Here is an 18,828-nt window from a genome sequence, read left to right as displayed (position 1 = left end):
TAGTCTACAATCTACCCTGTGACTCATCAATGCGAGCTGCCATTGATATTTAAGCAATAAATGCTTTGTTTATTTTCTAGAGCATGTTACTGGCAGCGCTACCAGACGGTAGTGTGTGTAGCACCGCTCCACCAGGGGGCTCTGGAGCTACACACACGCATCGTCGGTGAGAACCAGGCTATAGATGTGCTGCCATGAGGGCTAACATCCAGGCTACCAAACAGTGATGGGCAACCTGGATTCAGAAGCTACAACCTACCCTATAGTCTGTATAGTCTATAGGTCTGAGGCCCACTGGTGGCCCATGGCAATGTTGCTGGTGGTCTGTGAGTTGCTATGTAGTTTAACTACTACAAATATAAATGGGTCAAGGAAGTTTTTTTTGGGCTCAGACGTCAGGTGGCGCACCAGCATCTAATGCCCATAAATTAATTAGTAATTGGAGGTTGACATGCTGCAATGAATATATGCTTCTTAGATACTCCACTAAAACCAACCAAACAGAAAAATTTAGATGTCTGAAAAAATCTAGACGCCCCTATGTCTTCTAACAGTAGGGATGTCTACTAACAGTAGGGATGTCTAACAGTAGGGATGTCTACTAACAGTAGTGATGTCTACTAACAGTAGTGATGTCTACTAACAGTAGTGATGTTTACTAACAGTAGTGATGTCTACTAACAGTAGTGATGTCTACTAACAGTAGGGATGTCTACTAACAGTAGTGATGTCTACTAACAGTAGGGATGTCTACTAACAGTAGGGATGTCTACTAACAGTACTGATGTTTACTAACAGTAGGGATGTCTACTAACAGTAGTGGTGTCTACTAACAGTAGGGATGTCTACTAACAGTAGAGATGTCTAACAGTAGTGATGTCTACTAACAGTAGTGATGTCTACTAACAGTAGGGATGTCTACTAACAGTAGGGATGTCTACTAACAGTAGTGATGTCTACTAACAGTAGGGATGTCTAACAGTAGTGATGTCTACTAACAGTAGTGATGTCTACTAACAGTAGTGATGTCTACTAACAGTAGGGATGTCTAACAGTAGTGATGTCTACTAACAGTAGGGATGTTTACTAACAGTAGGGATGTCTACTAACAGTAGGGATGTCTACTAACAACAGGAACGTCTACAGTAGTGATGTCTACTAACAGTAGGGATGTTTACTAACAGTAGGGATGTCTACTAACAGTAGTGATGTCTACTAACAGTAGGGATGTTTACTAACAGTAGGGATGTCTACTAACAGCAGGGATGTTGTGCTCTGTTATGCAGGTGTGAGGATTCCTTACCTGAGGTCCAGGGTCTCCACTCTCTCCCTTCAGTCCAGGGCTACCAGGAGATCCCTACAAAATATCACAACACAGCTTTTTATTTCTTCTTCTAATTTCATGATTCAAATTAATTAAAGTGTATATAATAGTAATAGGTTAAACCGTGATGGGCCACAAAATTGATTCACAAAAGGAATTGCAGTGGCTGAACTACTGAAGTACCCGAAACAACTTTTACATTTTATTTACTGTACATGATGCTTTTATCCAAAGCAATTTACAATGGTGGTGCAGGGTAATAGTCCTTGGCTGAAGCAATAAGGGGTTGAGTAGAAATATTTTTTTCCCCAATCAATGGTAAACAATGACTTTAGCTTAGTTTAGTTTAGTTTAGTTTAGTTTAGTTTATTAGGACTCCCATTAGCTGGGCACAGACCCAGCTATTCTTCCTGGGGTCCAGCAATAAAATCATATGCAGTTAAAACGATCTATACAATTCAATACGTTTATTTAAACAACCATAAATTGAGATGAGGAGAAAGAGGGGAGGGGCAGGAGAGATGTGACACAATAGACACACAAACACACAAACAAACAAACAAACAAACATGAGAAGCAGAAGGCTTCTGGTCTTACCACAGGTCCGGTGCGGCCCGTGTAGCCCATTGGGCCAGGTGGTCCCTTCAGAGCCATCTGCAGAGAAACAGAAATACAACATTGATCACGGCAACCAGTGTGTGTGTGTGTGTGTGTGTGTGTGCGCCAGTGCGTGCACGTGCGTGCGTGCATGTGTGTGTGTGTGTGTGTGTGTGTGTGTGTGTGTGTGTGTGTGTGTGTGTGTGTGTGTGTGTGTGTGTGTGTGTGTGTGTGTGTGTGTGTGTGTGTGTGTGTGTGTGTATGTGTGTGTGTGCGTGCATGGTGGGTGGTGCTGCATGCGTACCCTAGCCTGGGACAGGATGGCTGCGGCCTGGGCTTCTTGGGCTGAGACCGCTGGGCCCTTGTCTCCACCACTCTGGCCAAAGCGGAACTATGAAGAAGAGCACACACATCACATCATTAGATTCCCCTGTATTATATGGCATACACTTCCAGAAGGAGATAAGACAAGACAAGACAAGACAAGACAAGACAAGACAAGACAAGACAAGACAAGACAAGACAAGACAAGATAAGATAAGATAAGATAAGGTACGATACGATACGATACGATACGATACGATACGATACGATACGATAAGATAAGATAAGATAAGATAATATTAGATAAGATAGGACAAGACAAGCTAAGAGAAGACAAGACAAGGCAAGACACTAAGATAAGATAAGATAGGACAAGACAAGACAAGATACGATACGATGCGATAAGTCAAGACATGACATGACATGACAAGACAACATAAAATAAGAAGATAGGATAAGATATGATGCGATACGATATGATGCAATAAGATAAGATAAGATAAGATAAGATAAGACAAGACAAGTCAAGACAAAATACGATAGGATAAAATAGACAAGATAAGATTAGCCTTTCTTGTGTCTTCAGGAGAGAAATTTGCATCAGGTGAAGAAATGATGAGGAGTGTGAAGAATCATAGGAACACATGGGCAACATAGAATACATATCAATGCATCAATGTATGGTGTGGAATACTGTATGTGATATTGTTGAATTGGAGACGTACAGCCACAGTACACGTACAGCCACAGTACTTTACTGTGTGTGTGTGTGTGTGTGTGTGTGTGTGTGTGTGTGTGTGTGTGTGTGTGTGTGTGTGTGTGTGTGTGTGTGTGTGTGTGTGTGTGTGTGTGTGTGTGTGTGTGTGTGTGTGTGTGTGTGTGTGTGTGTGTGTGTGTGTGTGTGTGTGTGTGTGTGACACAGATAGGAATAAAAGACTAATGAGCAGCATAACAGAAGTGTAATATGTACAGAATAAGCAGTTGTACATAATGGGTACTTACGGGCAGCATAACAGAGGTGCCAGGTGGTCCAGCAACTCCATCAGCGCCGGGCAGGCCAGCCTTACCAGGGGGTCCCTGCAAGAGGACACGGCACAGCAGTTAGCCATTTGGTCCTGGATACTAGTGACACACCAGGACATTGGTACCTGGAGACAGCACCCCAATGCCAACCGTTTTGGTTGCAGGCAGCTGGACCTACTTGTTGCCCTGACGAAAACACACATACGCTATAACCAGTATCCATACAATACATGAAAGGTACACTGTGCAGGAACTGGTCAAAAAAGGTACTGCAACTATGCTGCTCATTAAAACTGGGCTGCCTATTGCCAAATTTGATCTTTTCATGAAAGTTTACGCAGTAATAAACTAATATTTTCTTGTATGGCCCAAGTACAGTCATTTTTGCAGCTAAAAATGGCCATTTCTGGAAATTCAAAATGGCGAACCATGGAGAAGATCCCCCTTTTCATGTAAGAAAAGTGCAATTTTTCCAGTCATAATGAACACTTAGAATTTGATGGTGGTGAGTATTCATGAAAAAGGTAACATTAGTGAATGGGTAGCATGAATTCTGGAAATAAACAACTAAAAATCTTACACAGTCTACCTTTATGTTAGTAGACCCTTTTTTTCAATAGCGACTAATGAGGACATAATCCGCAGTGACAAGGACACAATCAGCAGCAGCAACAGTAAGCATAGCATACAAACAAGTGATTTGGAGCTAACAAAGACTGGGCAACAACTGAATGGTACATTCGTAGGCAGTGTTGCCAGATTGGGCGGGTGCCCGCCCAATTGGGCTACTTGGGATGAGCGTCGGCGGGCAAAAACGGGAAAAAAATGGCCATTTGGCGGGTTTTTAAGCCGTTTTGGGCCCATAGAAGTCAATGTAATTTGTTGAATTTGGGCGGAATTTAGCGCATTTTGGCGGTTTTTGAGAACCTTTTGGGCGGGATTTGGTCAGACACATCTGGCAACACTGTTCGTAGGCTATGTAGCTGAGGACTCAACTTTGGTTGCAGGACAATCTTCTCGCTGTAATGAAATTGCATACATACTGTACCAACATGTATACCAACAGGTAATTACACCTATCCTAACAAACACAGACGGGACTAATATCCTATGCACCTACCTAACTACAGCGGTGTACAAAAAGCTCAAGTCTGGGTGACTTTACCTGAAGAAGGTCAGATGACCAAAACATATTAAAGTTTGGTGGCGGAATGGACAGTGTGCAGGAATTGTTTTTCACTTAAATGACAACCTCACTGGGATAATATCCTACGCACCTGCCTAACTACAGAGGTGTGCAAAAAAAACGTCTGAACGTTTGACCCAACTCACCCTCTCGCCGGGATCTCCAACAGAGCCAGGGGGTCCAGAAGGCCCGGAAGGACCAGGGAGACCCTGAGAAAGAGAGGCATTATGGGTAAGGCACTGTAACTTTGAGCAGATGTCAAACATTAAGTAAAAGCAAAAAATGAAAAAACACAATTTTCTTCCAACACGGTTAACTTATTTCGAGTAACCAGTTGTGTACCTGTCTTGTGATCAGCTACCCCTGTGCTGGTTGGATCAAATTTGTCCGGCGTTCTTGTTAGGTTTTAGTGTTTTTCAGTAATAAAACAGTCTATCCACTTCATTAGGTGTACAATGGAGTAAATGGTGTAATAGCTAAATAATATCACGTGCGCGTGTTGTACTTACACCACAAATGTACTTTTACGTTTACTTTTGACACCTCTTCCTTTGAGGCAAAAAGACTGAGGTGTCAATCATGACCTGGGTTCAGAAAGTAACAACCCTGCCACAAATGGGATCCAACCATCTCTAAATAAGCTGATCCTAATGAGCATTCAAGACAGGTAGACCATTAATCAGTGAAGACAACCGTGTTGGAGGGAAACGGTGGCAAGGGTTTTTTTGTTTACATTTTGGAGACCTCTGGGAAATTGATGCTGTATTCCATATACACAGAGCAGTAACTACAATAATGGTCTTGCATTAGGCCGCGATCAGACCGGACGCGGAATTATATCAGCGCAAGGCGGATTGCGGATTCTCCGCCTCTCTGCGCCGGGTGGATCAAGTTCAGGAAAAGTTCAACTCAAGGCGGAACATCCGCAGCGGATTTTCAGATGTTCAATGGGAGACCGTTATCAACCTTAATATCAAATTCACTATCCGACGCTAGGAGAGCAAGAGAAGACCTCGTCTTCTATCCATTTTACATAGATGAATTTGCAAAGCATTTTGTGTATGTTTTCACAACATTTAAACAACACACCATCGATTAAGCTACATTGCGAGTGACAGTTCCATTACGTTGCCTGGTCACCGCATTTGAATGGGCAGTGGATCCGTGCTCATTGTGATCACTTCTAGATAAATCAGCTGGACGCGCATCGCGGATTGTAGGCAGAAGTCCACGTCCGGTCTGACCGCGGCCTTAAAGTGTGTACTGTATATACAGAGGTTTGTTTTCAATTGACGATATGTGTGACAACTGTATGTGTGGATAACATTACACATAAGGAAAACTCACTGCTGGTCCCTCAGGTCCGGGAGGCCCATCGATCAACATGCCCTGGAGGAAGACAATGAGGAGGAAGAGAGAGGAAGAGGAGGAAGAGGAGGAAGAGAGAAGAGAGATGTCACTCTGATCCCTTATTGTCTGCTTGCTTATGTAATTTATGCTTACAGTTATCTTTCAATCAACATTTTATGTAATATTAATCAATTATTTGTAAAGTGTTCTGAGACCCATGCTATGGTGATATCACACTAGAATAAATTGGAATTGAATTGAATATGCGCCCCCTATGGCTGTGGATGCATCAGTGCAGGACACTGGGTGGCCACTGGCCACCCATCTGATCTGTACTTACTTACAGGCTAAATACACAAATAAAGAGCTCCTTTCCTAAAGCACCATATATTAATTATCATATGAGTCATAAAACTGTATGTGAGTTAATCTATGATGAGCGCTCCCTATAGGTGTGGATGTATCAGTGCAGACAGGACACTGGGTGGCCAGCCATCTGATCTGCATCAGTACTTACAGGCTCCAGGACAGCAGGGTCTCCCTTCTCTCCCTTCAGGCCACTCACGGCAGCCTGTGAAAAACAGATATGTAATCCGAAACACAGCTAAGTCAGTGCAGGTGAACAACAAAAAGGCAATCTCAACAGTAAAAACAAACAACAAATCAAACAACCAACCAAATGATCAAACGACCAACCAAACAAATCAGGCCCATTACCCTGCAGTGTCGCACGCAAGTCTCTGAGGTTAGTACACTGAACTGAACCAGTAAGTAAAGGGAACACAGAACATTCGAGTTGAATGACGAGGGGAAACGGGGACATCAGATGTGTGTGAGCAGGTTAGAGGGGAGAGGGGGCCCCATGCCACCTGACATAGGTGAGGAGGGGGCCCCATGGTACATAGGTGAGGTGGGGGCCCCATGCTACCTGACCATGCCACCTGACATAGGTGAGGAGGGGGCCCCATGGTACATAGGTGAGGTGGGGCCCCATGCTACCTGACATAGGTGAGGTGGGGGCCCCATGGTACATAGGTCAGGTGGGGCCCCATGCTACCTGACCATGCTACCTGACATAGGTGAGGAGGGGGCCCCATGGTACATAGGTGAGGTGGGGGCCCCATGCTACCTGACCATGATACCTGACAGAGGTGAGGTGGGGGCCCCATGGTACATAGGTCAGGTGGGGGCCCCATGCTACCTGACCATGCTACCTGACATAGGTGAGGAGGGGGCCCCATGGTACATAGGTCAGGTGGGGGCCCCATGCTACCTGACCATGCCACCTGACATAGGTGAGGAGGGGGCCCCATGGTACATAGGTCAGGTGGGGCCCCATGCTACCTGACCATGCTACCTGACATAGGTCAGGTGGGGGCCCTGGTATGGGAGAGCACCACAGACACTGGAGGTCCTCATACCGCAGGGTTGTTATCTCATTGGAGGCCCACACACACACACACACACACACACACACACACACACACACACACACACACACACACACACACACACACACACACACACACACACACACACACACACACACACACACACACACAGGGTGGACAATGAGCTCCTATGTCATGCTCACTCACATGATGGTTACCATAACAACTCCCAAGTGAGACATACCTTGCCAACAAATGGCATTTCATCTTTTCAACCTGTGTAGACCAGACTGGATTGCCCCAATGTGTAAACCTGCTTTGTGTTACATTAAATCCAGCAGTGTAAAATGTACCCATGTTTTCTGAGGTAGCAATAATTGACGTATTGTTAGGGATTTTATTGTTTAGTTGAGCTTGAAAACAAAAGTAATTATGGTATACAAAATTCCAATATACAAACCATGGCAATCCACTGCATTGTCATTCCAAGCAATCGTGTGCTTTTTGACCCACACTCTTGGACTACTACGTGTATGTAATACATATTACCTGTAATAGATTTGCTGAAAATTATCAGTTGTTTGGGATCACTTTCTCTCCTGTAAGTATGGAATACTATGCATGATTTACCCTGACACAACTGACACTGGCTTGTCGCAAGTGACATGGTATTATGCCGGTCCAACAGTATTTCATTTCTTTATGGGGTGTTCACAGTAACAGTAAAAAAAATTGCCATTTAATTGACACTTGTCAAGTTTGTGTCAGTGCAAATCTCATCTTTTTAAGTCGCCACACATGTAGTTTTCTACCAAAAGCGGACTAACTATTTTGTTTTTGTTGTCTGCTCAGTTTCCTGTTATTTTAAATACAAGGGCCTGATTCACACAGAATTTTGCTGAACGTTTTGGTTCACTACTGAACTCCGGAAGACATACCAGAGATTTTGCCAAAGTCAACCAAACATCAGCATGTGTCTAGATCAGTGTTGCCAGATGTGTCTGATCAAATCCTGCCCAAAAGGTTCTCAAAAAACGCCAAAATGCGCTAAATTCCGCCCAATTTCAACAAATTGCATTGATTTCTATGGACACAAAACTTTTCCCGTTGTTACCCGCAGACGGCCATCCCAAGTAGCCCAATTGGGCGGGTAACCACTCAGTCTGGCAACACTGGTCTGGTTGGGTTTTGGCAGGAGACAAGACTCTGGCTGTCGTCATGTCAACAGCCCAAAATCTAATTTACATCAAATCAACACACTTCCTGAATCGTCACAGCAAGAACCGTGAGAATCAAGCCCTTTCTCTACAGCTATATTTGCACTTCAAAGAGATATAGACTGTACAAGAAAAAATAATTCAAATAAGATAATAATAATAATAAAGAAGTAAACATGCATAAATCCCATTCCAATGTCTACATGAGTGCTGCAATGGGGATTTGGAGCAGTTAGCAGCAGAGTCGTATAAAGTAGAAGTAGAAGTACTCTTAAGAGATGCAATTACAACACCAGTAGAAGTACTCTTAGAGTTGTAATTACAACACTAATGGTATTATATTACATGGTTTCAACTTTGCAATATCATACCAATCATGTTGTAATTAGTTCTGTAAGAGCACTTCTACTAGTGTTGTAGTTACATCTGTAAGAGCACCTCTACTTCTACTTGATACGACTCTGATCAGAAGCAGCGCTACGCTACTTACGCCTCCCTCGTCCGTCACGGCAGACAGAGCGGGGCCCATGTGTCCGGCGTCGGTCTCGCCCTCCGGAGCCGGCTCCTGGTAGTCCTTGTAGGAATAGTCGTATTCCTTCATGCCAAAGTCACCGGTCACATACTCCTCTGTGAAGGCCTCGTCTGGGGCCTGAGAGGCCCCCGCGCCACCTGCCTTGGTAGCCTCCAGCTCCACAGTCACCTCTGGCTCATCCACCTGGGCCAGACCATTGGGATTGGGGGCAAGGGATGGGGCAAGTTGGCAAAGAGGAAGCACCAAAGAGACAAGTGGGAAAGAACGAAGCGGGGTTGGAGGGGCAGGAAATGGAATATTTGGATTGGGGATTGGATTGGAAGTGGAAGGAAAGTAGAGGAAGATTTTTGAGAGGCAAAGGTGGGAGGTTGGGGTAGAAGGAGGCAAAGAGGAACCGCCAAAAAGAGAAATAGGATAGAATGGAATGGAATAGGGAGACCAGAACGTTGGGAATTGGGAAGGGGGGTTCCAAAGGGTTTCAGAGTGGAGGAGAAAGTAGGGGAAGGTTTTTGCGGGGCAAAGATGGGTCGTAGAGGTGAAGGGGTAGGGGATAGGGGGTAGGGGAGATGCAATGAGATAAGGCTTACCTGGGAGCGCATACAGACACTGAGAGAGGGATACTGCTAAACAGATCCCCCTCTGTGCTGTTGCCAGTGATGAGCTCGTAAGCTATCACTCATAATCAAAACCATAGCTGAAATCCTCTTTCAGTGACTATGGAGGACGTTTTTTTGCAGCATGCATGTTTTCCCATAAACTAATTCTAGCCTTTCACCACAACACACTTTTCATCTTGAGAAAAAATTTGAAATATTCAACATTAAACCAGAAAACTACTGACATATAACAAAAAAAATATCATACATTTCCACAAAATATTAAGTGTGTTTTGTTTTGGTGAGAGACATGAAGCGGCTACTAATTCAGTTAATGCAGCTAACTTACCATTTCATCTGAGATTAACCAATACCTTCCCACTGGAATACCTTTCCAAACGCTACAAATTACTCAGAACTGTAATTGTACCATTATGAATGAGGCAATAATTATATTGTATGTGCACATTAATCACTGTAAAATGTGTATTTTAACAAGGACAACATAGCTTGTACAACTCGATTCCCTCCCACAATTGCAAACATAGAAATTCAGAATAGAAACCATGAAATTCAGAAACTCAGCTATTAACATACATTCTTGTTAGATCAGTGACTGTTGAATGAGACAGAATGCATGATATTCATTCTCTTACAGGGCAAAGCCCATTTTTATATGTCTCACACTCCTTCAAGATATTTTTTGCTCTTATGACACAAGTGGTCAGGTCAAGCCTCCCATTTGGATATGAGAGCAAAGAGAGATCTTGTGGTTAGAGAGAGTGTGTGACATATGAAGTGTGTTGGGTAAGAGAGAGATGAGTGCTATGCATTCTTCTCTGGAAAGAGAAAGTGCTGCGCTAATCATGGCAGTGGTGGCATCGAGGTGACATTGATGAGATTGATGAGACATTGATGAGATGACGAGACAAGAGGTTTTACAAAATGAATCTCCATAGTATGTGAAATAGCCAAAAGGGTTAAAATAACTACACCAATCTATGTTAATGTAAAACAAACGGGGGATTGGACTCACCTCCACCTTAGTCTCAATGACTGTACTGTCCAGTATGCTACATAAACAATGTAGGATAATGCACTTATTCTAAAGGAATTCATAGGGATAGTTATTCTAAAGTATAGTTATTCTAAACTTATTCTAAAGGAATTCATAGGGATAGTTATTCTAAGGTATAGTTCTTCTAAACTTATTCTAAAGGAATTCATAGGGATAGTTATTCTAAAGTATAGTTATTCTAAACTTATTCTAAAGGAATTCATTCATAAGGACCACTCTTTGATGATAACTACTTGTGACTTTTAAAATGGCATGACATCGCCTGGGGACGTTGATAGATGAATAGGATCTGGGGGCTGATTCCTAACGTAGTTAAGTGGGAATTATCTTTAATAATCACTACTTGTGGCTTTTCAAACTGCATTATAAAGTGTTTTGCTAAATATGCCATATTTCTGTGGATGAATGGATGGCGTGAATGTTTGGATATTATCTGATGGGAGCGGCCTCCTAATGGTGTCACGTTTACCTGGCCAGGTGTTGCATCCTGTCCAATCACCTCACCATCTGGCTGTGGTTGACCAATCACCTCACCATCTGGATATGGTGCCGCCTCCTCCTCCTCTAAGGTGTAATAATAATCCTCGGTGGGGGTGTGGCCAGTCTCAGAGTAGTCAGGATCTACATCCTGATTGGATGACGGGTTGGGGTGTACCAGGAAGTAGGTGGGAGGGTTCAGAAGTGGAGATAAGATTTGAGGGAGAGTGGGGTGGTTAGTTTGGGGTTAAGATCCCAATTACCGTGTTAAAAGCAGAAGAGGAAGACCGACCACAGGAGGGCCGCAGGAGGTGATGTTTGTCAGGCTTAAATCGCGACAAACATCGTTATTAATCCAAATGTTATTACAATATTACACTGTAACCAAAGAAGTGTTTTGGAGCTGGCATGAAAGATCTCATCATAACATAAACCTTGTCATCCCAAAGGTTTATGGCATTCAACAAGATCTAATATCCCAGCAGGAATTTTGGATTTTTTTTGTACAGAAAAAAAATCCAGAGCATATCAAGGGTGCCACAATGCCATGATGGGGGTCAGGCAGGAGTCACGTTAAACCAAACCCCCGCAGAATGTCAGGCGTGTGACCTCAGCGGGTCACCTGACTAATCCTTTGACGATGATCAAAGCACCAATCACCGCTGCTGCTAGCACATTGAAAAGTGAGAAATTTTGTTCTTCCGTTAGGGTAAAAAAAGATGTTCTGAAGAAATATGAAGGATAGACAGGTGAAAGATACATATCGATAAATCACAGCCTCATAGACAGAGTGACAGATTTAGCCTTAAGTTGCTTCTCAACCACAATTATGTAATTTCCAGGAAATTAAATACAATTCACCGAAGCTAAAACTGCTTTGTACTATTTAGCCTACAATGTGAGTATGAATGCTAGAGTGCTTACTTGTTTCTTCTGTGAGGCTGTTTTACTCTTTTGGTAAAATGACATCAGACAAAAAAACATTCCAGAAACATAATAATAACAAGAAAGAAACCGGACAGAGAAACAGGAAAAAAGAGACAGATTTGAAACATGTGGTGTGTTATCCTTTAACATCTACAGATCTTTTAACATCTACCGAGTCTTTGTACTGTATGTGTGGTAGCTTAATAAGTCACTAGCACTATTTAAAAAATATGGCATGCGCTTAATTTTATCACCATCTCACTACTGACTAGATAAGAGAGACAGTAAAACGAGTAGGACTTACAGACTCAAAGTCTACAACAGGAGATCGAAATGCGAAAACACAGTGATAGAGGACTGTGTAGAGTGTCATGCGGCAGGGATCACAGTCCACTATGTCATATCGTCTGTCATGATCGCACCGATCATTTGATATGTAGAACAGGGGAGAAGGTCTGGATTTGTATGTGCCAACGTTCTGGGGACCAGGTTACCGTTATCAGGTTACCGTCATACTCAGGCGGTGGATATTCCCTCACCTGATTCGTCCAGACCTGCTCTGCCATCACTGGGCCCCAATTATCAGTCTTTTAAATAACGACCAACACTGCAGCATACTTATAGAACTGGTACAATATTCAATCACTGTATTTCCAAGTTTACCATATTTCCAACGTACTTGCATAGAAAAATCTATCCTATTACTTTCCGTAAAATTGAGCAAATGTCTATGAATTGTGTACAATCACAGTAGCCTAACAAAATCAAGTCGTAAAAGTATTTTGTTTTTTTGCAGAACAACAAAACAACTAAGGGAGCATCTGATCAAGACCAACCTATGTGAGTCATTCTACGACATCTCTGTGAAAGGTAACATGGTCCCCAGAATTATCAGGTTGGACATAAAGCTCCATACAGCCATCGCAGGCTCTCTATTTGTACCTGTTGATAACCGTTGGTCGGTTTCTTCGGTTTTTCTGGTACAGGAACGGTGGTGCCGCTGACCACAGACTTGTCAAAGGGGGGGAAAAGTTTGGATGTGGATTTGACGTTATTGATCTCGACCGTAACCTTGGTCTTCTCCGGCTTGGGGAGAGGAGGGAGGGGGATGGGCACGGGGGCAGGGGCCTCTTTCTTTGGTGGCGGGGGTGGCTTTGAGGCTGCAACCTTGACTTCGGTTTTAACGGTTTTAACTACTTCTGTTTTGGTGACTTCTGGCTTGGCAGCGACGACTTCAACTTTCTCCACTTTCGTGACCTCTGCTTTGGCCGGTGCCTTCACCTCCGTTTTTACAGTCTTGACCTTGACAGTTTCAGCTTTGGCAACCTCTGGCTTTGCGGCTGTGACCTTGACCTCTTTGGTTTCCTCTGCTTTTACTACGGTTTCTGTTTTTGTGACGACTGTTTCTGTTTTTGCGACGTCAACTTTGACCTTCTCTGCTTTGACGGCCGGTTTGGCTGCCGTGACCTTGACTTCGGTTTTCGTGACCTCTGCTTTGGCAGGTTTAGCTTTCTCTGCTTTTACTTTCACGGTTTCCTTCTTAGTGACCTCTGGTTTCGCAACTACAACTTCGACTGTTTCGGTCTTGACAACTTCCGGCTTCGCTGCTACCACCTTGACAATTTCGGTCTCGACGACTTCTGGCTTCACTGCTACCACCTTGACAGTTTCGGTCTTGACGACTTCTGGTTTGGTGACTACCACCTCCACTGTTTCAGTTTTGGTGACTACTGGTTTGGAAGCTGCTACTTTAACTATTTCTGTTTTGGTGACTATTTCTTTTTTGGTAGTGACCACTTTGCCCTTTTTAGGGGGATCTGTTTTGACTACTACCACTTTTTTCGTGACTTCTGGCTTGGTTGCTACCACCTCCACTGTTTCGGTTTGTACAACCTCTGGTGTGGACACCACAACAGTCTCGGTTTTAACAACCTCTGGTTTAGCAGCCACCACTTTAACTACTTTCTTTGTCACCTCTGTTTTGCCAGCTACTGCTTTCACGGTCTCTGTCTTGGCAACTTCTGGTGCAGCCACTTCTACTACTGTCACAGTCTCTGTTTTAATCACCTCTGGTTTGGCCGCTACCACTTTCACCACTTCGGTTTTGACCACTTCGGTTTTCGTAACCTCTGCCTTTGCTGGTGTGACTTTCACCACCTTCTTCTCTGCCTTTACAGGTTTGTCAACCTTTTCTACTTTCACTTTCGTGATCTTGGTTTTTGCCTCGGTCACGGCAGTTTCAGCTTTAGCAACCTCAACTTTAGGCTTTTCCTTCTTTTCAACTGTGACCTCTACCTTAGCAACCTCTACCTTAGCTTCGGCTTTGGCTGCTCCATTTTTAGCTCCATTGCCGTTAGCCTTCTTGTCAGCCCCATTTTTCTCGGGGGCAGCTTTAGCGGTGACTGTTTTCTCAACAACAGTCACTACTTTCTCCTCCACGACGGAAACCTTTTCTTCAGTCACTTTGGCCTTGCCGTTTACTTTTTTTTCAACAGTGGCTGGAGCCTCGGTTGCCTTGCCATTTCCATTACCGTTGGCTTTGCCGTTGCCGTTAGCCTTAGCAGCGCCATTGCCGTTAGCTTTAGCCTCTCCATTGCCGTTAGCCTTAGCAGCACCATTGCCGTTAGCCTTAGCCTCTCCATTGCCGTTAGCCTTGCCATTTCCGTTGGCTTTTTTCTCCTCAGCTGCCTTTCCATTACCATTAACTTTGGCTTCGCCATTTTTGCCATTGCCATTAACTTTGACCTCAACTTTTTTCTCCTCTGTCACTTTGCCGTTACCGTTAGCCTTCTTCTCAGCTCCGTTTTTGGGAGCAGCAGTAGCAGCGGCAGTTGGTTTGATTTTTGACAAGAGAACCTCGAGGGCAGTGGGCTTGGCCTTGGTGGGTTTAGCAGGGGCGGCCTCCACAGCTGCGGCTGCTGCCTCTACTTTGGCTGCCTTGGCGGGCTTGGCAGGGGCAGCAGTGGCGACGACTTTTGCGGGTTTAGCCGCAGCGGGCTTAGCCTTCTCTGCAGCAGGTTTGGCTGGAGGAGGGGCAGGCTTCCCCAGGGCTGCCTTAGCCTTCGCTGGGGCCGCTTTGGGTTTGCTTGCCTCGCCATTGCTAGCCTTACCACCCTATTTTACGCGTGTTGTGAAGATGTGGGGTGAATTTTTTTTTATATGGGTGTGGGTGTGGTGGTGAGATGGAAGTAGACAGTGAGAGACAGACAGGTAGACAGACAGACAGACAGACGGACACACAGAGAGACAGACAGGTACACAAAAAAGACCAGGGATGGGAGGGGTTGGAAGCAAAGGGGATGGACAGATGGAGAGAGAAAGACAAAAGGTTGACGTTTTGAGACACGGTGAAGCTTGGATGACTGGTTAAGACTCCTCCTGGCATTACTGGATCGTGCCACACATGTACAGTACAGTACCTATGACTAGACAAGGTGGAATCACCAAAGGTGTCGGAATAAGACACACCAGAGTTATAATTTTAGACATCAGCAATAAATAAATTACTCTGAGAGGCGTTTTCTCCAGTAATGCCAACCTCCACATTACAAATAAAAAGCAGCAACTCTGTGCTTACGGTATGCAGGGACACTGGTGGGCGGGTGGGCGGAGCTGGAGCTGGAGCTGGGTGTGGCTATGTGGGCGTGGCTATGTGTGCAAGATGGGCGCAGGGGCAGGGCTTCAAGGTCAAGCTAGCGCTACTAAAATTAGCGGTCACAAGAGGAGGTAGATCACACTGATCTTTCCAACTGTGCAAAGTTGTATGACGTAGAGGTTGAAGTGTTGTCACAAATGCAATTACAACGCTAGTGGTATGACATTACAAGGTTTCATACTACGAGTGTTGTAATCACATCTGTAAAAGTACTTCTGCCTCTACTTTCGACAACTCAGCGTCTGTGTGCAGGAAAAGGACACACATGCGACAGACACTACGTGATCCCACACGCACAGGATCACGCTAAGGCATGTGAACAGGCAGAGTGAGATGTTGGGAAATGAAATGATGAAAAATAAAAATATCCTTGTGACAAAACACATGCACAGCATGCTCCATGACAGTGTAGCAAGTCATATTTCCCTTTGGAACTATACAAAATGAAGTATAACACCTAATATAAGTACTACATTATTATGGTGTAATACTATGGTACCAGTGGTGAGTTATGAAGGTTCAGTGCATACTACCATATTACCATATTACCATTAGACCAGTTACCATTTCTGTGAGTCGTTGTTATTGTTATCGACAGACATGTCTGACAGTATTAGATTTTACTGTAAAATGTAAAAACAAAAAAGACAATAACATCACATGCTGGTAGATAAATATTAAAACCTAAAAAGATAACAATGGTCACCATACAAGACTCAAGGATGCAAATGCACTCTCGTCATGTCTAACAGGCAGTCAGGCTACGAGCTACTGTTGGGTTGTCTTTCAGACATACAGTATATTGAGGCAAACAAGTCATTGTAACTGAAGACCAGGCACTCACTCACTCAGTCAATTCATGCAGTTGGGATGCAGTCATACTACAGTATTCCAATGGCAGTACAAAACAGTCATGCACACTATATCAGTTGGTCAGATCTAGTGATTAGGGGCAGGGGTTGGGAGGTGTGTGTGTGTGTGTGTGTGTGTGTGTGTGTGTGTGTGTGTGTGTGTGTGTGTGTGTGTGTGTGTGTGTGTGTGTGTGTGTGTGTGTGTGTGTGTGTGTGTGTGTGTGTGTGTGTGTGTGTGTGTGTGTGTACTGAAAGCATGTACTGTATATTCATGTGAATGTGCATGGCTCAACGGTGTATTTACTGGAATGTGTGCATGGAATAATTTAGTTTAATAGTTAAGGAGCAAAAGTTTAATCTGTGTAGAAAGGGACAATAGACTATATTGAGACTATATAGAGACTACATTGAAAGACCCACAGTGTCCCTGTGTATTGAACACACACTTATACACAGTTATACAAAAACACACATACATACAAACATACAAAAACACATGGGCAACACATACGCAACTGACAGGATGAAAACGTAACATCCAGACAACGGAAAAGTCCACATGGACAAATGGTGCCGATTGGTGCCGATGACGACGCGAAGGGAGGCGGGCAAGGGCGATACGAACACAAACGCATCCGATATGGAGAGAACGTGAGGGGGGTGCTGGGTAGTGAAACGGGAGGTAGAACAGACCAGAGTACTGTAGAGACATGAGTGCCGTTTACAGGGTTGCCCACAAGGGGGGGGGGGGGGGGCTCACTTGTCCCGGGCCCAGGGAGAGTGGGGGCCCAGAATTGGATCCTCATTAAATTGTATGTATTGGTTTTGGGGCCCCTTCATGTGTCTTTTGTCCCGGGCCCAGCCAAAGCTGTCAGCGGCTCTGGCTGATTCGCTGTACATCTCCACGCCAGAGATAGCCAGACCTATTTGGTAGGTGCTGCCAGACCATCTGGGCTTTAACAATATCAGGCAAAAAAAACCCCAAAAAAAACAAAAAATTAACTCTTAAAAAAGATGAATCACAACAGCAAAAGCTCATTTGTCTCTCTTTCCCACTCTTGCTCTTGTTCTCCCTTCTCTCTTCCCTGTCCCCCCTCGTTCTCCTTCTCTCGCTCCCTCGTTACCTGTTTGGCAGGGGGCCCCATATCGGGGGAGGGGGAGGATGAGGGTGAGGGTAACGGGGCCCCGGTGGCATCGTCATAATAAAAGGGGTATTCATAGTCATCCCGCTCTGCATCAAAGTACTGAGAGAGTAGTACAGGGAGGAGGGGTGGAGGAGAGAGAGAGAGAGAGAGAGAGAGAGAGAGAGAGAGAGAGAGAGAGAGAGAGAGAGAGAGAGAGAGAGAGAGGGGTGATGGAGAGGAAGAGGGGAGCACAGTGGAATGCGACAGAGGGAGAAGGGCAGTAAACGTTTCAATGTAAAAGAGGAAAAGAGAGAGAGAGAGAGAGAGAGAGGATTAGAGACTAGGCTAATATAGTAGAAAGGTGAACACTGAGGGGAAATGGAGTCCAAAAGCAAGGTTTTTATCCTTCCACAAAGGGTTAGAGTGTGTGGCGCGATGCTCGGCCTCTTTGCTCAATGCATCTGCTCTGCATACACTTGACACCTTTGGGAATCCGTCAATAAGCACAGCGAGAAGAAAAAACAAACAAAACATTTGTTCATTTATGAGCACACCTGGAAGCAAATCAGAACATTGCTCCTAAATAATTTACAGGTAATTCTAACCCTAACCCTTGAATGAGTTGGATTGAAACTTTTTTAATCAAATGTATTTTTTTAATTATTATTATTTTATAATTGTATTCCCAACCGAATGAAGGGTACTTCTTGTGAAATGGAAGACTACAGATGTGTTGTCGGAATTTTGTTTTGTATTATATTGTATTATTTTGTATTTGTATTTGTTGGTAATGTAGGCATGACATCTCAAATCCATGTGTAAGAGCGTAATGTTGACCAAAAGTGGTAAATCACAGTAACTCAACCCATACAGTAAGTCAGACCGTCACAAGACAGAGATGAAGGTCACATGATCTCAGCATGTTTTCCTCCTCATTGTCTAGAAATCGAAGAGACTGCTCATAAAATGAAACAAAAGAGACACACACAGTAAATTCCTTAGCGTTCATTTAGCACTGGAGAGAGTAGGACGAACGCTATGAATGTTAATTCTGACCCTTGAAGTGCTGAATTAACACCCCTGAATTTACTGTGGAAATACTTGGATGTGTTTCTCGACAACATTGTTGCTAACTAAGTTATCAACTTACTTGGTCGCAATGTAATTTCCCATTGG

The 18,828-nt window shown here is 44.1% G+C and overlaps 1 protein-coding gene across 1 annotated transcript in view; it reads right to left on the bottom strand.

Annotated features, from left to right (window-relative positions):
- The window catches only part of LOC134436382 (collagen alpha-1(XI) chain-like), an 85,886-nt gene that overhangs the window by 44,034 nt on the left and 23,024 nt on the right, over window positions 1-18,828 (bottom strand). The window contains exons 7-16 of the mRNA XM_063185568.1: window positions 12,965-15,136; window positions 11,088-11,246; window positions 8,903-9,127; window positions 6,322-6,375; window positions 5,802-5,843; window positions 4,601-4,663; window positions 3,248-3,322; window positions 2,226-2,312; window positions 1,922-1,978; window positions 1,304-1,357 (exon numbers count right to left, since the gene is read on the bottom strand). Of these exons, the coding sequence (XP_063041638.1) occupies window positions 1,304-1,357; window positions 1,922-1,978; window positions 2,226-2,312; window positions 3,248-3,322; window positions 4,601-4,663; window positions 5,802-5,843; window positions 6,322-6,375; window positions 8,903-9,127; window positions 11,088-11,246; window positions 12,965-15,136 (2,988 nt within the window). The remainder of the gene's footprint in view (window positions 1-1,303; window positions 1,358-1,921; window positions 1,979-2,225; window positions 2,313-3,247; window positions 3,323-4,600; window positions 4,664-5,801; window positions 5,844-6,321; window positions 6,376-8,902; window positions 9,128-11,087; window positions 11,247-12,964; window positions 15,137-18,828) is intronic.

The sequence above is a fragment of the Engraulis encrasicolus genome, chromosome 20, assembly GCF_034702125.1.
Source record: "Engraulis encrasicolus isolate BLACKSEA-1 chromosome 20, IST_EnEncr_1.0, whole genome shotgun sequence".
In the NCBI taxonomy this organism is placed as follows: Eukaryota; Metazoa; Chordata; class Actinopteri; order Clupeiformes; family Engraulidae; genus Engraulis; species Engraulis encrasicolus.
This window is presented reverse-complemented; position numbering and strand designations above follow the sequence as displayed.